The sequence below is a fragment of the Venturia canescens genome, chromosome 7, assembly GCF_019457755.1.
Source record: "Venturia canescens isolate UGA chromosome 7, ASM1945775v1, whole genome shotgun sequence".
Lineage (NCBI taxonomy): Eukaryota > Metazoa > Arthropoda > Insecta > Hymenoptera > Ichneumonidae > Venturia > Venturia canescens.
In genome coordinates this window covers 2,575,901-2,597,724 of record NC_057427.1, presented here as the reverse complement: position 1 = coordinate 2,597,724, position 21,824 = coordinate 2,575,901, and the positions used below count along the sequence as shown (strand labels likewise).

At 41.0% G+C, this 21,824-nt stretch overlaps 1 protein-coding gene across 1 annotated transcript; it reads right to left on the bottom strand.

Annotated features, from left to right (window-relative positions):
• Positions 1-84: 84 nt before the first annotated feature.
• LOC122413544 (general transcriptional corepressor CYC8) lies at positions 85-16,022 on the bottom strand. Its single transcript, XM_043423971.1, has 3 exons — positions 15,979-16,022; positions 7,528-7,718; positions 85-3,232 (listed from the first exon to the last, which is right to left on the bottom strand). Exons 1-3 carry the CDS (start codon positions 15,998-16,000, stop codon positions 1,253-1,255), a joined length of 2,193 nt encoding a protein of 730 aa, XP_043279906.1. The 5' UTR covers positions 16,001-16,022; the 3' UTR covers positions 85-1,252.
• Positions 16,023-21,824: the final 5,802 nt, after the last annotated feature.

The following is a 21,824-nucleotide window of genomic DNA, read 5'->3' as shown; positions in this document are numbered from 1 at the left end:
TGCTGCAAAGAACAAAGTAAATAAGGGCTTGATACAAACGCATATTGGCTTTAGTGCGAGTGATCAGTTGGACGAGAGATGATATATTTTTCAGACAGATTTATCAACAATTTTATTAATTAAAATACTATTATTTACAAACGAGTATAAATTAATGAACATCCAACTCATCAGCACCGGAAGCTGCCACTTTTCCGCTTTTCCAACAGCGTCGATATGGAACCTACGGGTTGGAAGTAAAATAAATACCTCATATATATTTATTTAAAAATACAAATATGTGCGACAATTTTTTTTTTTTTCGTTATAAATTTTTTCGTCGAAACAATTGTAATATTTACTGCTCATCCGTTTTGCGATTATCTTGAAAATCATAAATGATCCTCCTTCCAATTCATCACCCAAATAAATCCGTTTAATGTATTACTTCAAAATGATTTATGAGCGATTCATGAAAAACTATATATTTCAAATTTCTGCTGATTATTCCAAGTGACAGCGCGCTCTCAAGACTGTTTTTTCGTCTTTCTCGGTCCGTTTATGTGTACATATATTTTCGCGAAGCCTCGAACAGATGTTCAACAAATAATAAAAAAAAGGTATGAATATTCAGGGGAAAAGTGATTGAAAGTGTAGTGGAACGAGAGAAGAAAGTGTGAGCGAGAAGAAGAGTGATAGAACGTCGATCCTCGTCGTTTTAACCTTTTTTTCTACGGTACGAATATTCTCTTTCCGATGAACTCGCCTCATCGATGAACGAAAAAATAATCGCTCCTCGACACAGCCACGGGAATCTCTCGACGCGAATGGTACGAAAACAAAATGTAGGAAAAGAGCCGTACGATACAGAGAACATTTAGTCTGGTGTGTGGACGTGTTTGTGTGTGGAACGGCGACGTGATAAAATATATAGGACGCGGTACAACGTGTGTATTACTATAAAAAGTGCTATTTAAGGGAACAATAAAAAAAAAGGATTGTACAAATAATGAAAAAAATCATGTCCCATGATTTTTCTATTGAGAAGAATCGTCTATTTCCGGTTGAATCTTGTTCGAAGTGAGAACGAGACTCGGAGGTCCATTTTCGAATGTTCATTCGAAACAGTGGTCATCGTTGAAGGCGAAACAGTCATATTATCATAGTAAATAAATGATTAGAACGCGTGGAACAAAAGCTAGACAAAAACAGAGAAAGAGAGAGTGTGAGAGAACGTGTGTGAAAGGTGAAATTGACTTGATTCGTCTATCGTTTATTCTTCAGCAACGAGGCTACTTCTCTGCGGTGGTCTTCGTGTTCCATAAGGGGAGCTTTCGATGGGTACCAAAAAAGTCACTTTTTCGTTTCCTTCGGTTTCACTTTCTTGGTGTTGTTGCAAAATGGGTCGTTGTTTTCTGTTTGGTCGACGTTGACGCGGGATAGCAGCAGGATCGGAGTAAGCAGAATAGTCGGGTCTGGGAGTGGCGGTGCTGTGTTTCTTGACGTAGTAACCGGCGGAGCTGTTTTCCACAGCATAATTTCGTTGGGTGGGTCGTGGAAGGTCCGGAACAGGAGTTACGGTGTAGCCGGCGTTTATGAGGGCTTCAAGGTCGGCCTGAGTCAACGCGGCGTGTGTTTTCGATGATGGGATCCTGATTAGCTGGGGAGAATTGACTTGATCCTGTTCGATGATCTCCTCAATGGTGAGAGATTTGACTGGAGCTTTCTTCAGCAAGCCGGATTGCGATACGTAAGTCGAGCCCTGAGTTCCTTGGGGGATTTTGTGTTTGTGAGCCTGTCGGGGCTGATTGACGCTGTGGTGATGTTGAATCTCTTCGGCGGAGCTTTCGGTGGGCCTCGGAGCGGAACGAGGCACGTAGGAAGAGCCGGAAGTCTGATACTTTTGGACGTCTGAACTGGTGAAGTAACTGTTCGGAGGTGGAAGAGGCGTGTTGTTGTTAGGCAAGAGATACTGAATGACCGGAGTATTCTCGGGATCACGCTGTCTGGCTTCGTGCTGTGCCCTGGCAGCGGCCTGAGCCTCCTTCTGGGCATTCGCGCGAGCCTGTTGATGAGATTTGTAGAGTTCCTGAGCCTGAGCATTGGCGAGTGCTTGAGCTTGGGCCTGGGCGCGCAGTTGATTCTTTTCGAAGTTGAGGGCGTAATTGTGGGCGTCTTCTTGGGCCTTCAGATGAGCCTGTTGTTGGGCTTGGAGGTGTAGAATAGCGTCAGCGTGAGCCTTGTATTCGGCCGCTTCTTGAGCTCGTCTGCTTTCGGCTTCCTTGAGCCTGGCCTGTGCCTTGAGCTTGGCTTGGTAAGCGGCTTCGGGGTCAGTTATTTCTTCGGCGATTTGTGCGCGTCCAGCTTCGCTGACACCTTCGCCCTGGCGGATTTGTTCAAGGGCACTTTGTTCCTCGTGGCGTTGGGCTACTAGTCGAATCTGTTCGAGAGCCGCGTGCTGATGATTCACGTGGGAGGCTTGAGAGATCTTTTGGAAAGCGAGGGCCTGGGCTTCCGCGTTCGCTTGGGCCTGGGCTACGTTGTGCGCGGAGTAACCCTGAGCGTTGAGTTGAGGTTGAGCGGCACGCGCTGGTTCTTCGTAGTATTGACTTGATGGCCGGAATGGCTTGGCTGCTGGTTTCGCAGCGTATTGCGGACGCTGATGATATTGCAACGGCGCAGGCTGAGGAGGAACGTAAGCTTCCGGCACATGCTGCTGTTGGAATCTCGGGCCACTCGTTTCGACGTGATATTGTTCCTCCTGGACCGGCTCGGCGGTCGGCTTTACGTACTGACTCTGATAGGCCGGAACCTCCTGCGTGTATTGAGGATAAACTGCTTGTTTCAACAACTGCTTTGGCGCTCCACCCTCCGCCAACTTGAATTCTTGCGCCTGATTCGCCGAGACCAATTGAAGCAGCTCTTGCTCGAAAGTGCCCAATTTAGCGTCCGGATAAGCCGCTGCTAATTGATAACCCTGAGCAGTTGTACCAGCGACGCTCAATCTCGACTGCGATTGATAATCAGCCTGAGCATCCGCCTGCGCCTGAGCCTGGGGATGAAGAGTCAAGCGTGGTCTGGGTGGCGCTACCGCAGGTACTCTCTGGTTCTGATAAGCCTGTTGCAATTGCTGCTGTTGTCTCGCGTACGCTGGGAGCGGCCTTCTCGGCGGTGGCCCGGTCCGTTGCTGTTGAGACGGCGACGAATATGCGTTCGCGTATTGCTCCACGAAACTCAGATATTCCGGGGACAACTGAAAACCATCAAGCAAAGAGTTCTTCAATAATGCACGCGGTATCCGCTGTCTCAAGACGGACCAGCCATGGGCTGGAAAGCAACATGCAAACGCAACGATTAGGTGAAAAGCTCTCTCAATGGACCCTGAAGATTCATCAACAATTTCTCTTCCCTAGCAATAAATAATTTTTCGAGTGCGTCAACTTTCGCTGCGACTTCTTAAAAGGAAAGTTCAAAGTCCCCAAAGTTTTCTCCGAATCTTCGCGATTTCCCTCCGGCCGTGGTTTTTTCCATTATTAATTACGGGCAGAAATGTTATTAATCGAGGCCTGGAAAGCCTGAAAATTGACTTTCTATCCGCAAAATCATGTACGACAAACTTTCATAGCCAGGTGTTCTTCGTCGCCGCGACGACTCTCGCTACCTCTCGTTATAATCGCGTCAGTGATCATTAAGAAAAATAAATGAAACCTGATTGCTTCTGATCGAATAGCCTTGCGTAAACGAAATTCCCTGCGATCAAATTCCATAGGTGCGCATACATGCTCCGCACATGGACACGGACAAATGAAAAATCTATATACGAGATGATTTATATGCTCGCACATAAAACACAAGTTTGAAAGCATTATCATTAGAAATCTGCTTTCGCCGGCAATTGAGCGCTGTCTGAGCACATGCACTTTCTACGATCTCGCGATCGAACTTGACTTTACGCAATTCTCATGATAAACACACAACGTCCGGAAATAAAACAGAGAGGGAGCGCGATTAACAAAAAGAACAAATGAAAGGGAAAACAAATATAAGCAGCACGCGGTGTCCGAGACCCGGTCACGCCCACGTTCCTGGTGCCTGTCCATAATAACTGCGTACACAACGCAAATAAATAAATAAGTAAATGAGTATAAAAGAGTGTATAGATATATTCGTTTGTTCCTCGAGCAGTCTAGAATTGGAGCGCTAATCCGTTCTAATAATGAGTCAGAGCGTTAAGGCGGAGGGTTCGCGAGTCTGGCAAGGCCGTTTCCACTCGCCTATTCTCGATGGGGCCAATCATTCCGGAGACCCGCCAGGTCGGTGGCTGTAAAAAGGGAAGAAAACGGCAATAAGCGGACCGGACGTCTTGGAGCGTTACGAGGGTCTGCTTGGGTTACCATCAGTCGATAAGCCGCCGTCCGGATCCTCCGGATTTCTCGCCGGTTGTTCGAACTTTTTGCCGGCTTACGACCATCTGGTACGAAAAGGTCGATAAACGCGCCGGGGAGTGGGCGAAATGGCGCGAGAATCGCCATCGAAATCGGGCAAAAGTAACCGAGCGATGGTTATCGCTCGATATCGATCATTTATTCGTACATACGTATACGTGTCTCTGTTTAGTTAAAAGTAAATGCAGTTGCCGTGCACTCGATGAGATTGCTACAACACAGGAGTCCACTTTGGGTGTGGTTTTACCGGTTCTCCCGGGTCGCGGGCGAGCATTTGTCGATTAGAAGGCGAGCGAACTCTCCAACACGTATTGTCGGGAATATACGTACGTATACGTGTTTACGTGTGCGGGAAACTCTCGATTATGCAACGTATGCAAGCCTGCGTGGCATTAACCGGAGCTCCGAGGCAGTGCTCGATCGAAACGCGATCTGAGACACATACATATGCCACCTTATCGATCACCGAACAAAAGGCTGCGGGGCTCACCGTCCTCTGGGGTTTGGCACGCAGTTGCGCCCTTTTATACGTCACGGGACGAGTCAGCCTCCCTGCGTCCTGGGACGTCGAGATCCTGCATTTTTTTTCTATTTATATACCTTCGTAGGTATAAATGTGTAAGTTTTCACTCTCGTAACTACATCCATGCTCGTGCGTCTATGTGTTGTCTGTATATGAAGCTATTTCTTACATTTTCGCAACCAGAACGAATTCATTAACAACAATTCAAACGGGCGGGAGGGGGGGGGGGTCCCAATGAAAAAGCTATTTCACGCTTGCAAATGGCCGCTGGCAAAACATATCGTAACCGAGATCGAACCGGAGAGAGAATGGCTTTGTGCCCCTTTGACCTTCCAATATCGATAATGTGAATTCTCGTAGGCCAAATGACCAACAACAGATTTACAGAATTTCGCATAGTTTTCTTGGTGCTAAAACGCTTGAAATCCTTTGTCTGAATTCGTTTTCGATCCTTCTATTTCTAGGATTTAAGGTGCGATTTATTACGAAAAAAATATGTTGTGCGGTAATGCAATTATTTTAACGACTGCACTGCTTTTCTTTTTGCAACAGCGTTCCAAGAAATTTACCACGTATATGCGAAAAAATATATGCGAAGGTTTTCACAATTATCACTGTCCTTGGATCTCTCGGGAGATGACGAGATTCGCGAAAGAGGGTGAACTGTAATACTCGTGGGATTGCGACGAGCCGAGGGACGAAACAATGCACCGCGAATTGTTTTTGTACAATCTCTCTTTCTCTCGTTTTCTCCGAGGTAAATGCCTGCATTTTGGTCCAAGGCTCCCCCATTGTCACCCTGAAGAAAATTAGATTCCACGAATTTAGTAACTCTCTTGACTCCGCATTTTTATCTGGCAAAAATCTGCATAAAGTGAGAGAAATTTTGATCGTATTTTAATTACTCGAGCTGCTTCATTATTTGATGGATTAAAATTATTGTTCGAGCGTTTTTTGGTCGCCTTATCTCTCGCGAAATAATCGCAGCAATTGGTTCACAACTATGCATTTACAGTCGCATAAATTTTGGATGAATTTTTTCGAATATATTCGCTTCCCTTCTAAAGTGAATGGCAAAGCGTTTTAACGACCGAAAAAAATGACCGAGCCAGATTCGTTACGGAAAGTTAATTCTACTTAGTCAAGCAGATAATCTCCCTCGTTGCCGCTGACAAATTCCATAACGAATTAAAACATCGAATTATATCGGGATTGTCGAAAATTCGATTCAACCGTTTCTTCTCGTCGCTCGCTTATTTTTACTTCATAAAAGTCTGACGACCGGAAAACGAGGAGCAATACTTAAAACTTTGTGTTTTTGTGGTCTCGAATCCCAGGGAAATATATACGCCTTTAAGTTTCTGATCGAAAAATTCCGAACCGAATCGAGTGAAGGAAGGAAGGAAAAGGTATTAAAAAATGTTCTCCTTCATGGCTAGTCGGCCGAGACGGTTTCGAACGGTGATAGGCGGCCAATGGTCACGGTTGATCGACGTGCCGGACTCACACTCGTGATACCCTAACCACGTTGCATGCACAACGTCCACAGGAATTTTTCACAGCCCTCCCACTCTTTCCCTCACATTATTCCATGCACTTTCCATCCCAGCGCCCTGCAAGTTTTGTGGGAAATACGAAACAACGTACGGAGAACGTTCTCAAACTTCAACAATCGAATTGTGTGCAGAGAACAATAATTTTTTTTGTTTTCTACCGACGAAAAGTTCTCGAAAATTTCATATTCATCCATCGTCACTTCACCCGCATTGCATTTGATATTTAATTGATTTCAACACACGCTTTCGAGCAATTAATTCACAAATTCCAGGACTGATTAAATCCTGACGCGAAACTCTGATATTCCGAATTTCCGAATGTCCAATGCACAATTTCTCAATTACGAAAAAACGGAGTTTCGAAGGGAGCGTTTACGAAAAAATGAAAAACAATGAGCGCGCTAAAAAATGTAGCGAATAAATGCTTGAAGAGAAGGAAAGTTGATTTCGATCGAGCGCGATAACGAAAATTCAATTTATTCGAACATGAACAAAGCATTTGTTTTCAGTTAGCCCGATGAGTAAGCAAAAAAGAGAAACCGATTGCATAGCTGTGACATTGAACGCGATTTACGCGAGCACTCGATTCGCCCGAGAGATCGTGGGAATGCTTTTTTGTTCATAACAAGATTATTTGAAAAAGAAGGAGAGAAACGCGGAGCGGGGAGAGACAGTGCGCGAGAGAAAAAAACAAAACAATTTATCCGTTTATTTGTGCGAGTCGAGTTCGCTCTTTTGAGAAATTTCTCATACGCATCGAGGCGTGTCGTGACGAGAGAAGAATATTACTCTGGATTCCATGAGCTCATCGTGCAGTTAACTTATACGGAAAGTCGCGGCATTATAGCGTAATACTGCTCCCAGTATATCTAGCTCGGTGATAACGATGTGCTGTACAAATAAAGTCAATAAGGAAAAAACGAGAGTCCCAGAGAAGAAAATAAAAGCAGTAAGAAAAAACACACACGCGAGCACAGAAAATAGTTGTCCGCGCGTGCGATACCATGATTTTCCGCTTTCTCACCTCTTGCGCATCGTCACCGTGACGGATTATGTACTGACTCGGCGATGCGCCGTAAACGGCGCTAGCGCTAACCGGTGATCTCTTCGAAGGCTCTTTCACGTCGATCTCGAGCAAAACTACGTCATCCGGCTTCGCTGATTTTTCACCGCCACTCGATACCGTCTCCTTCCCGACTGAAGTCGCTAATAAACCTGAAAAACAAAACGGTAACGGTCATTTTCAGGGGCGATTTTCGATTGATCAGCCATTCAAACTCGAGGGGAACGTGAAATGTAATTTTTTGCGTTTCGTTGGATTTTGATACATTTTTTAGACTTTCATTGAAACAATGGAAATTGTTTTTCAAAAATTTGGTGCCCGGTCGAGGGCTTTTGTTTCGAATCAACTGGAGCTGATTTGTCGTCAGGACAAATGGGAAAAGCCTGGGGTATAAGCATACGAGGAAATTCGTATTTTAGACAGTTGGCAAAGATGATCGGGCACAAAGAAGAGGGAAAGTTGTACGTCTGTGTAGACCGAGGCGAGGGTTTCATCTCGTGGTTACATTAGTGGAAGCAACGGCTGCGGGAAACTTTTTCCCACGCGGGCTTTTGCGTTCAATTATGCGAACTCGGCGGTGGTCTTGGAGAGAAAAACCAAGAGAGAAGGAGAAAAAAACGAGACGACGGAAAAGAGAGCGAAAGGAAAAAAGGGAAAGAGCGAGAGAGAGAGAGAGAGAGAGAGAGAGAGAGAGAGCGAGAGATGCTGGGGTTTGTGATCGTTGAGGATGATAGTTAAACCAAGCATGGTGTACAAGGAGAAAAGACGAGCTGCAGCTCGCTCAAAACTCTCAGCAAATGATCCCGACAGAGAAAATTAGTGAAAGATATTGCGCCACTGAGGATTTACTTCGACTCGTAATTGATGCAATACCAAAAGTACATCTCTTACTTCTCCTTCTCCTCTCATCATCATTGACATAAAAAAGTTGAAACAAAAAACACAACATGAAAGAAATGAAGAATAAACGTAAGATTCAATTAACTTCATTGCTACACAGCATCAATGAGATTTTGTTGAGTTTCTCCAGCCTCGATGCTCTCCGAAAAAACGAAATTTTGTCTGAATTCTGAAAAAACGAGTGATTCAAGTACGCCGAAAAATTCATCGCACCTTTTCGTTTGTTTGTTTTTTTATAAATCCGCACGAGCAAAGGATCCTAATTGCGAAATGCCTCGACATTTTACACGTCCAACTTTATTCCCATCTCCATTAGCAGTTTCTCGTGCCTGCGTGTTTCATTCTTGTAATTTTCATGATAGAAGAAGGATTCGTAACGAGTGCTTAATTCCGTTCTTAATTATTTAATTAATTATGAAAACACTTCCGTTTCGTAAATTTCACAAACTGCAGTTACGGTTACACAGAGGATGTAATGAAATTGAATTCCCTCCTCAATTGACTTTCGCTGTTCATGAAAGAAATCTTTGTCAGCAAAAAACTCATATTTTTCGCTATGTTCGACCTTGTCAGCTTATTACGATATCAGTTGACGAAAATTGGTGAAACTTGAAATGATTTTTCGTTTTTCATTCATTTTCAGGCTCCCCGCTCTACCAGGACTCCTGAAAAAAGGACGCTGGTGACTTTCTCCAGAGTTTTTATGCGCTCAGCTTAAAAATACTCGAGCGAAACTAATTATTGTCCAAACTAAAATTCCACAGGGAACCGACGTCAATTCGGATTGTAAAAATCTTGCACGTGGTCGAAAGACGTATTATAAAACACACATAGACACGTATTCCTTACGACGTGTGGTCGTGCACGAACCGGAAGACTTTCACGTGTACACTGTGTTTGCAACCACAGGACATTCCGTTATCCACTTCCTCCGCGCGTATTTATGTGAAATATAATAAATCAAATAATGAAACAAACGTTAGTGAGGATCATAAATTATCGTAACGACCATCAGGAATAGATTTCAAAGCGTTTGAACAAAGACTAGAAAAAAACGTATCTTCTGATGAGAGAGATCGACCAGCCTGGATTTTCTACTGAGAGAAAATAATGAGCAATTCGATCAACTATAATTTGATCGAAAGATCAATTGATCTCTTCGAGGGAAAAAGCAAAGTGCAACATCTCGATTCCCTCTCATTAAATGGAGAACATAATTTCGTCCTGTCATAACGCACGCCCCCTCAATCGATCGTGCGAACCGGAAGTTCGTGCCTCCACTCTCGTGTGTTCACCATTCGTGCGAAAATGTTCACTCGCCAAGAATTCGTGCACGGGGTCTCTCTTTCTCTCGATCAATCTCTCTTTCTAATTGAGCTCCTTATTTACCAGTGGTCACGAATTCTTTTCTCAGAGAGTGAACAAATTATTTTCTGAATTATATCTCCCTCCCACCTTTTCGTTCAATTACACGAATATACGTGAACATTTGCATTCCGTGATCCGTTATTCACTCGTAATACCTTAACTGTATGAATCGCTACTCTAGAAAAATATCATCAATTCAATTTCTTGTTATTTCACTAAATTAGCATTTATTTTATGCCTGATATATATTAATGAGGGTATTTTTGTAGATTAATATAATGGAATGAAGAAAGTCAAAGGGAACGAGTCTCACGTTTCTCCAAGACTTTAACATATGCACTGAAACGAATTCCACGTGACCACGCAATTCGTCCGGTTAGGCAATCCGGTGTACGATTTGTTCTTAGGAATAATAATAGCCGGGGTGAAAAGGAACACGAGTATTGTACTTGGATACGCGGGTGAGCGATGATCGCGTAATATCCTCCTCCTCCTATGTCTATCGTTGTTAGTAATCCCCGGGCTAATTAACCCTCGTAGTATTCACACACCTTGCAGACCAGGCAGAGTCTACTCTCTCGGAGAGCCTCGACGACGAGAAATTGCTTATATTACTTCTCACGACAAAATTCATATGTTCGATTTATTATGACATATTGATATTAAAATTTAGTGAATTGCCTCGAGTAATTAAAGCAATTGTTTTCATTATCAATCACAATTGGTGGTATTCGGATTATTCGCTGTCTCGAACAAATCGTCGAATATTCATATTGAAATGGCAAACTTCAATTCTGCATCTCTCGTACTTGTTACTATTATTGCCATCATCGATCATCATTACTTGCTTATTCGGCTAAAATGGTTATTGACTCCAATAAAACATTTGCCGTCAGAATGAATAAAATTAATGACAGTAGTAATATCGTAATAAGCATCATTATGTTTTATCATCAATTAGAATTAACTACTTGATTGAATCAGTAATGTAAAGAAATAATTGCTCTTTGCCTCAGTGAAGAGATACGAAAACAGGAAACCTGACAAAATTTATTAGCAAAGGATTGTCAACAATCGTTAATTCTTAATGTCATAATTGGCACAATATTTTCGTTTATTTCTTCAACATAGTGTACTTCGATCAATAAAATGTTTGCTTAATTGCTCGTCCTTCTCAAATAGATCGCGTGAGAGGTAAATTTGCAGTAAAAACTCGGGCACGAAGGCAAGGCTCCTGTACGAGGGAAGAAAGTGTTTTCACTCTCGAGGAAATAGGAAAGTGGCTGAAACGAGCGCGTCAGCGTCTATTGCTGGTTTAGCATACTCGCATGATTATAGGAAGCGTCTTGGGAGAGATCTCGATGCTCTGTAACGCGCATAACATCCACGTGAATATATTCCACTTGTAATTCTTACTGTATCATTCCCTTCGCGATGTAGACGCGTATATACATATACAGACACCGGTGATATGTGACGTTCGAGGCCATTCGTTTATTTCTGACATATATATACAGATAATACAATTTATCGGCGTAGCTTAGCGCAAAAGATTCATTGGACGTGAATTTTCTCAGCAAAAGATTAATGAAGTGGAAAGAATATAAGAGCCTTCGCTCCATTATATTCGTATAAAGAATCGTCCTTAATGCCTCCAGCTTCTAAAAACAGTTATGGACTTTTCTCAATAGCGCCTTGCAGAAACCCGCTATTTTTAACATTCGAGTCAATGACCTTAAGCCCCGGTGCTGTTATCGGCTTAAACGAACCGACGTCCTTTCTACCATTTATATTTTTTATTCGGCACTTCAGCAAAGCTCATTAAAAAATCCTCACTGATTGCAGGATATTGAAAAAACAAACTAAACGATGCGACCAGTTTCTCGAGCGATGTTCAGTGTATTTTGAATTATGTGTTCGTAAATGAATCTTTAAAAAAATTGCTGATTATTCGATAGGAGTATTTGTTTATGGAGTGTGAATTTCACGGAGCTGAGAGCATTTTTTTGCCTCACGAGTCCAGTGTCTGACAAAGAAAGTCTTTATCTACTGGCCCCATTGATTCACACACTTCTTACCGAGCTCTTTCTTCGCCAGGTTCCGGTCTTTCGAGCCTTCCTCACTATTATTTTTCTCATTGCACCTACCATAGAAAAGCTTCTCACTCGATCTCACTTCTCTTCAACGTAATCTCAACAGTATTATCGAAGATTCAATCTTTAATATTGTGAAGACGAGTTTTTACGTAGACAAAAAAAAACACGCAGGCGCTACGCAATGTTTTCCAACAATGACAGCGCCTCGCTCTTTCTCTTTGGGGAGCTAAAAAATTAACAATCGAAAACAATCTATTGTTTTCTTATCCTCGTTCTATTGCGATTTCTCATTGTTATTATTGTTAGAGGATAAATTGCATTCATTTGATTATTGATTAACGATGCAATCTCCATGATTTTCTTAATAGTGCAAAATCATTTGTTTTGGCATTCATTTATGACATTTTCGATTATTAACGCCACATAATTTCTTTGTTAATTCGATTCTATCGCGTGCATTGTCAAGTGGATAAGAATGTCCCGGTGCGGTTTGTGTGTAAACCGAACCGTGGCAAATTTAATCCCGTAACAAGGAGAGCAGCCGACTGGTGGTCAGACAACGCGCGCCAGTGCTCTCATTACTGAGAGCACAGTCAATCTTTTTCCCTTCTCTCTCTCTCTCTCTCTCTCTCCCTCATTCTAACGCACATGTGGGTCTCATAATTTTCACTTTCCGCTGCGGAGCGTCGAAATCCTTCGGCAACTTCCGTTTCTCCTGTTATCTCTCCAACGCGCGCACACATGCGCTCTGAAATATTGCTCCAACCCTCTCTCTCTTTCTCTCTCTCTCGCTTCCACTTACTCTTAATCCAATCTCTTAATTTCCTAAATTGCTCAGTCTCTATTTCACTACTTTTCTTTCATTAGTACGAATTGCAATTCCACGGTTTTTGTAGCCAGTATAGTTGTCGAAATAATTTTTGTACGCAGTCTGATCAGTGGACGACTTTTTCCACTTTGAAAATCATGCATACTCTCGATACATTTCCATCCAATATTTAAATTCGACCAACGAAATCCAACGTCCATTGAATTCGTATTTAATACAACGTCCAAATTTCCACTGTTCGAACGTCAGAATATCTCAATTAATTCATTCACGTTGGTTCTTCGATATGATATTTGAAAATATGATTGTTGCTGGAAGTATATCAGTAAAAGTGGGGGACCTCGCGGGATCGAGGGTGTTACGTATACATTCTAATATACACAAAATCCTTCGGTATGTATTTCAGAAAGGTATACACGTTGCCGAGACTCCCGATAGACTGTAGCGAAAAGGAAGAAGTGGAATATATCGAGTACTACAGTGTACGAGCAGACTGAAAAGTTCCTAGAGCGCTCGCTTGGTTAGAAAGGCAATCGTCGACCTGACTCTCTTGAATATACAAATATACAAGTAAAGGCACACATAGACACGAGTTTCGTATGCACTTCTGGTATAAATCGAAGGATGTGTACATCGGAACGTTTGCGTGTGTCAGTTTGTCCTGGGGAACCACCGGAGACCGTGTCTATATATATTCATATGAATAAATGTATATGAATACGAGGCTTGCCCAATCGACGATACACACCCGAGAGTACCATGTGAGAAGGATACATTTCGCGACCGCCCTCGTTTCGAATATTCTCACTCTGTTTGTACCCCGCGAACCTTGCCGTCCATTTTTGTATTGCATTACGAGAACGTACGAAGCAAAGTGTTCCACCTTTTTCACAATTTTTTTGTATCTCTGAATACTCCCGAAAACATTAGTTTCGTTGTGTAAGAAAAGATGATCGAGAATCGTATCGTCGGTTAATCGAAACTTGCAGTAATTATTGTTCCACTAAAATAACCAAGGCAGTTGCAAAAGAATTGAAACATCCTCAAAACGGTGGCACAGGAGAAACAATTAAGCGGAAGTCTCTTGAATAAAGTACGGACGTAGAGAAAAGCGAGTTGGGTTGATAAAACATAAAAATTCTAACGAGCATCGAGATATGAGCGTGTGCGTATGTTTTAAAAAATATTTTTTTATCTCGCTTCCGGTTAGCCTCGTATTTTTTTTAACGACTGATTCAAATGATGGGAGTGAAAAAAGTTTTTCGATTTCCGGCACTGCGAGATGAGCGAGAATCTAAAACGATAAAAAAAAAAATTAAAAAAAAAAAAAAACATCGAGCCAAGTGTATTTCTCTGTACGTATACGTAGACGTATACACGGACGAAAAGTACAGCGCAAGTTTTTATGATCCTCCGTGGATTTTAACACAAGAGTGCCGTATAACGACGATTTACGCGCCCGTTCGAGAGAAAGTTCTCTAACGTTCAGCCGGACTCTGGATATACAGCTTTATAAACTCACTGGCAAAATTGTGGAAGTTGATTTTTCGCACAAAAGCCACTATAATTTAAAATAATCTTGGAATAATTGTTTTTTCATACCAAAAGATAATAGTTACTCATCAAATAACGTTCCATGCAAAAATTTCACGATGTATGGCAAAAAAGTTGAATCGCGTATATCCCTCGCTGCATACTTTTCTCTTTACAATGGCGAGCTAACAATACATTTCATTGTGAAAACCATTTGAAATTTTTATGGTACAATATCTTATCTTTAATTTCCTGGGGGCAATATTATTTACGGAGAAAGAAATTTTATAAGAAACATTAACGACTCTATCGACGATATCTCGAATGAAATAAAATCTTTAACTGGTTCATCCCAAACGAAATGGGAGTAGATTGTGCTCCGCAAACGACCGTCTCACCAGGATTCGAAAAACTTTATAACGAGTTATGATAATTAAAATTCTTGAAGAATCAGCCATTCGGGCTGAGAAAAAAATTCTTCAAAAAGAGTGAACGCGTCCCGAGAGGACAATTTGGCTCTTCATAGAGCCATGAATGTCCCAGCGAGAAAAAAGTGAGAGTGAGAGATGAAATTTCCGGTCTGCCGAGTACCCCTGCGGCTTCATACTATTCTCCCTCCCTCTCTCATTCAATGTGATGCGAATTCAGCTCACATATATTTGGTGCACGCACGCGATTTATTTGTTGTCTCGCGAGAGAGCGTTGTGTCTCCACGTTCCAGGAAAAGTTGTCGCGGTGTATGGCTCGTGCCTGAATCGTAATCGTTCAACCAACAACTATTACATGCGTATATGTCTCCATGCACGTATACATAAAATGCATTATATATGAAGTCCGTGTACTCGGATATATGTGTACAGATCAGAATTTTTACATATCCATATATTCCAACGAGCTCAGAATCGAAAAGGCACAAAACGAAAAGACTCGTCTGATCATAAACTGCCCTTATCCACTGCGAGACTCTGATCGCTCTGGATAAACGTATATGCAGCAAGAAAAATGGGATAACAGCAATTCTGAGACTTATAAATAATAGATACGAAATTTTTATCGAGCCAATTTATGGCGTACGTAAGCCGGAGACCTCACTACTATTATTCTTCGTGTAATGTTTGTACGTGTACAGATAGATTTATTACGATGCACGATTTCGATCTGTGACATCTTTTTCCTCTATGCGACCTCTCCGTTGTCTCCATCCCTTTTTCTTTCTTCCGAAGTAAAGCATAATTTTACAAGCCGCTGTTTCGCCTTATTTATATTTACCGATTCACGATCTTTGTCCCCGAGACTTTATTGCATCTGATTTTCATTCTGTTTCTCCGTACGTATAACTATGCATATGGATGGGTGCAATTGTGTGTGATTTCGCAATAGTCCTCTTCCCCAGTCGTGTATTTATCGTGAAAACTATGGCGTTGCACTTTCGATAATGATTCATGAAAATTTCATTTAATTCGAGTCACTTTTATTTTTCCTTTGTTTCGTCACTGATTTAGAAGATTTGTTTTCCCTCCTTGATTTTCCGTATCGCATATTCACGTACAACACTACAGTCGACGAGGATTTTTCGTTCTCCGTTTCAAAGAACCGGATTTTTGCCGCTCATCGCCGCCGTCGATAATCAACGATTTTTTTAATTTTTAAACAAAACGAACGAAAAACTGTGGCGTTTCTACTCACCTGCTAGTATGAGTAGCCACATGGTGAACAAATATTGGGTGAGACGATCGCCGGTAGAATGTACGATTGAAGTTGTCTCTCCTCGGCTTTATAGACCCGGGGAAAGGCCGCGCCTGATCCGGACCAGGTGGGGTTGCACTCTCTCGCTCCTCTCCGTATACTTACTTACGCTTACTTATACCGGCTACTCGATCCCCATAGCTTTGTAGCGTGTCCCAAGAACCGTTCTTTCAATCGACATTTTGAGATCTTACCCTTCGTCCGTACCCGAAAAAATGAACTACGATACCGTTATCTCTATCTGCATCCGTATCACTAATTTTTTCTCAAAATTCATTATTTAAAAAAAAAACAAAAAACACCTGATTGAGACTAATTTGTCACTTTTTTGCTCCTTAATTAAATCAGCACTTCTGATAAGCTCCAATTTCATTATCGTTACGTTAATCATGGAAAAAGTCGATTGAAACTTGTGTGTCGAGTTTCACTAGCTCGGAAACACGGAATTTTAAGTTGTCCAGCTATGCATCCATCACAGCCATTATTCAGGCCGAGATTCTTGAGAAAAAGTTTAAAGAAACATGTCAGGAAGTTTACCAAAAAAAAAAAACATTATCCACAGTAATTTGACGCGGTAATATTACTTCCGAGCGTCCGGACATGAATGTACGGACGAAAGGATTTCCGGTCCTCCTCCTTCAAGTCCACCGGGCCCACTTTCCTCAGAAGTCTTGACTCGAGCGGTCGTTTTTTCTCACGGATTTCAACGACGGAAAAATAGGGCGATAAGACAAAGAAAAATAGTTGGCAATAATGAAAATTTTTTGAATAACGAAAGTAAATTACAAATCAATAAATATTCCTATGAAAACTCGCGCATGCATCACACATTCGGGAACGAAGTAATCACGTGATCATTCGCAGGCTCCAGACGCTATAGAGAATGGATTTCAATGCGTTCTCGACCTATAAAGTAGATCATCGTCGCATCGAATTGCAGCGTTGTCGTCGCGATATGTAGAAGGCGCGGGGGAGAGAGAGAGGCCAGAGGATTGATTCAGATTGCATCATAGAGTAATGCGCATACGCCCACGACAAGGATTTCTCATGGCGCCTTGTGTCAACACTCTAAAAATTTTTTAAAATACATTATACGATTGAATACATTCGAAGGAGAGAAGTAAAAACGAGAAGGGTTGTAACTTCTAATATACTTTAAGAACATTTCCAGGCTTGTGCCCTCTTTTTTAGCAGCGCAATACATTCGCGTGTGCATTTGTGTGTATAACGACTTGATTGTACATTATTTAAACGCATATTTACAATCATCTCTTCAAATGCACTTTTCGATATGCACGTGTGTGTTTGTACGAACGTTTGTGTACATATTTATGCTCGTATTGTACACAGACATATAATAAAGTATTTAGTGGTATATGGAGCTCGCAACGAGCTTTTATGTACAGTGTTAGAGCGCTATATAAATGGGAATGGGCGTCCATGGCTGTACACGAGCCGCCGTGGGAAAGGTAATCGGTCAAAGGAAATGCGGGCGGCTTCGAGAACCGAAGCGAGCTCGAAAAAATTCTATGCATTTCGCACACACTCTAACGGATACACACGTATTTTGCTGTCTCCATGAAATTTCGATATCTCGGTAATGCTACTGGATTGTGAACGCGGTGGATATCGATCGGGGATGCTTCCAAACTGTCTAATTGAACGACCGAGGGAGTTGAGCTTGGTAATTATTCGTGGGAAGGGGATCAACGTCGATTGTTCAATGTTATCGAAAATTTAAGGGGGTCCTGCTTTAGAAAGTCAAAAAATCGATTTTTTCGGGAATGTTTTTTGGATTGACGGAAATAACTCACTGTAGCGAACCTTTCGGTATTGCTTCATGGATATTTGAAGATTACTAAAACTTTTTTTAATATGAGAAATACTAATTTGCACATGGTTTTCGCGCAAAGTCTGATTGTCGAAGTTCCTCAGCCGCGTACAATGTGCAGATCGTAATTATTGTCTGCAACGAAAATTCTTAACGTTTTTTACGTTTTTTTTTCCATTTTCATATATTTTCCTTCCATATGAACCTACAAAAATTCGAAAAAATTGTGAAATTCTATATTCACAGCACGTTCAAGTGATATTCTTTTTCCGTAGAAGCGTTTTTTTCAAACTCACTAAATATTTGCGATTTTTGATTTCGTGTGATTAATAAACAAAATGGGGACGTGGGCGCGAATGAGGGTAAAAAGCGAGAGCGTCGAGAGAAGGGAGGAAAGGAGATCGAGATCCAGACACGGTACAACGGACCCCGGAACCTCTGGCCACTTTTACCCACGTCCCGTTATAAGTGCATTTACCCTACTCTCGACGGTTAAGTAATTTCTCAAGCGGCGAGACAAACCGAGAAAGAGAGAATCGTATGTTGGCATGTACGGCCTTGAGAACGATTCAGAGTCTATTTTGTATTAATGTCGGTCTAGCGCAGGCTCAAATATTTGCCGAGATGATTAATAAAACAATTCTCAATGAAACATGAGAATAACGATTTTCATGAATATTGAAAAGCAAACAACGACGTGACTTTTAAAAATTACGATAAATTGGAGCCCCTTTTTTGCTAATGGTATCATAAATTCATTCGTTAACTGTGGAACTATTCGTGGGCAGGGGGGCATAACAAACGCGGCTTGAAATTTCGTGTGAAGAATAATCTTTAATGCTCATTCTCAGCGAGAGATCCTGCATGGAGTCTCAACTCATGAATCATTATTTCTTATTCATAACTTATCACCTCTATTTCATTCAGCAATATAAACAAACGAATAGGAACAAAGTAATCAGCTTTGGCACTCGATTTTTTCTGAAGATTTTTTCTTGAAGTTCGTCCTACCATAAAATTACAGTCTCACTCTTTAAAATCTTTTTAAACAAATCAGAAAGTAGGAACATTTCAAAGACAATTTAAAACAAATTTTACAACATTTGTCAAAAGGACCTCCTCAAGGGCTGCTCTAGAAAATATTTAAACTTTTTACTGGATATTAAAACTGGAAGCGACCATGGAACGTGATAAATTGAATTACCGTTTAATGGAAAAGGGCACTCACGTCCCTTCAAAATTGTATAGTTATACAGACCGTTGCAGGCTTTCATGAAAATTCTCGTGAGATGGCGCAGTAACTCGATCAAAGTACACTTGACTTTGTACATGACAGCAATTCGAGCTTATTAAGTAATAAATAAAACGTTATTGAAGAAATACTCTGATATTTCGATAATGTGAGCGTTACTGAGTGATTTATTTTCACCTATTTTTTTTCTCCATCGTTACATTTCCGAGTTGTACGCCAATCGAACTCTCTCACGGTGCTCGAGCGACCAATTAATTTTATGCAACATTCATACTCGCTTCGAGTACATCAGCTGTTTGTACACTCGCATTTTTAATCCTGATACAGCAATTGTGCATTTTCGTTTGAGAGATATTTTTCTTTCGCTAAAATAGACACTTATTCGAGCGCTATTTTCTTTTTCACAAGTTTAAAAAAAATCGTATTACAGGCTTAAAAATACAAAGCAGAGAGAGAATTTTCAAGTAGGGGAAAAAAGGGGATTTCCGAAGCGTTGTTTTCCACGAAATTGTTTTTCGAGAGACGAGAATATTAAATGATATTCTGCTGGGATAAAAAGTAATGAAATTTTCGAAAGATCCATACACCAAGAATTTCCATTTTCCATTTTATATGTTTCGTTTATTTTATCATCAATAATAAAACATCTTTAAATTGTAATTTTCGAAATAATCAAACGCTTTCTTAAACGAGGCATTTTTACTCGTAACTCCAGTATATTCCGATCATTAAATACCTTCTTGTAGAACGAAAAAATAAATCGTAAAAAGAGTCATTAAACGATCATTACTTTCTCCAATACGTACACCTTTTTTGTTACATGATATTCCACACAGTCATTCTTAGACAGTCAATCATATCATGAATAGCAGAATAAACAAATGTAGTTTACGAATTTAATTGCTCTATGGAAAACAAACGATGAATGACCCTTTTATATTAGAATACTGAAAAATATTTGTTCAGCGTTAAATAGTGCTGAAAATAATCCGATTGGGATGAATGCCGAGGTGATTTGCCTGCGGCAATTTAAGGAAGTTGAGGCTGTACAGTCATTTTTTTTACCCAAAAGTGATGACCTGTACCTTTCAAAAGTTAGGCCAGTTTACAGTTTGGCAATGTTGCATACACTTTAAAGAAAAGTTGGGGAAAAAAACACGAAAAAGTGGTGAAAGCTCAGTCGAAAACACGAACAGTGACGATCCTAGCCTCAAAAAACTGCACGGAAAACAGATTATTATTAATATAATCTCAGCAAATCTCCTAATAAATCTGAAAAAAATTGACATTATTCAGCAAGCTTTGCTCATGTTGCCCAAAAAATTTCATATTTTTAGCATCATTTTTAACGGAGATATCACTGAATGTGTCTTGACTTCCATAAGATTACATGTTATTTGGCCCAAATTTTTATTGATTTTTCTCAGCAACGACGCTCCTAAACTGTCTGAAAATTTAACTGATTTTTTTTTACACTTCACTTTATAAGATGCAATCGGTTTAAAAGCGGTGACATCATTTTCATTCTAATGCCTCAACTTCCTTAAACAATTGGAACACTGAAAACGTTACGTTCCGTATTCACTAACATTAATTTCCAATCGACATTCAATTTTCAGTTTCTATCCAACGATTCCTAAGCACGTTGAGAATTGAATATGAGTGAGTGATTTTGAATATAATTATTTCATATCCTTTGTGCAAGGACGAATCAAAACGTGATTGTCGAATGAATAGAAACTGTGGCGGGGGAATCAGAAAGGGAAAATAGTGGCTGGCTTCCGTCGTTGCAAATATCCCGGACAATACGTGCCCAGAACCATACGTATGTCCCAAGCCGGGAGAACAGCTGAAAAAAAACTAGAATCCGGCATTGTTCTGTGCCGCAGTAAATGTATGCATCGAAAGCAATATTTTCTGAAGTAAATAGAACTTATGAAATAAATAGGTCAGAACTCGTGTCCCGTACAATTTATTTTAACATTTATTTATCAATTTTCATTTGGGTAAGAGAATGAAATTGATGGGGCTCGTTCGAGAAAGAAATCACAATATTGCACTCGTCGCACTGTGTCTCGATAAATGAAAGTGACTGATGCCAAGAGGCAATTATAATTTCACACGATAGCAAGAGAACATATATTCTTGGTACATTTGCGTGATGAAACAACGAGGAATGTACGAATTGGTTTGTTCTTTGATACATTTTTCGCCGTTAGGATCCCACGTGATAAAAATTCAACCGTATTTGCAATAATAAATATGAATTCGCCTAAACGAGAACTGCTTTCTCTTCACCTGTGTCTTTTCGTCGGCAGGCTCGCGTCACCGTCGTCATTCACATCCGCGATCTCGATCTCGTATCTCTCGTTGTTACTTTTCTCTGTAGCGTCTATCGGTGTCTTGAAAGAAAAAGAGGAGGGTGGGGGGGGGGGGGGGGAGGCAACAAAAAATGGGGATAAGACGAAAGAGAGAAAGAGAGAAAATTGTGGGAGCGATATATTGTTGTATTCCAGAATAAAGGAAAGGAGAGGGGAGGGTGTCTATAATCGTGGGATTTCGCTCTCAAAGTTGTGCAAAAGTTACGCCCAACGTTAGACGTTTCGTTCCAGCCATATACGTCACGACACATTTATATTGTCGGGACTTACGCAAATCAGCAAAGCCCTCGCTACACTTTATTAGGTTCTCATTAATCCTTCC

Bases quoted from the DNA above. Each gene is read 5' to 3' on its own strand.
- LOC122413544 (XM_043423971.1), bottom strand. From the start codon at position 16,000: ATGTGGCTACTCATACTAGCAG. The intron at 7,719-15,978 runs GTGAGTAGAAAC...TTTGTTTTTCAG, and splicing joins GTGGCTACTCATACTAGCAG to GTTTATTAGCGACTTCAGTC. The intron at 3,233-7,527 runs GTGAGAAAGCGG...GATGGTTTTCAG, and splicing joins ACGGTGACGATGCGCAAGAG to TTGTCCCCGGAATATCTGAG.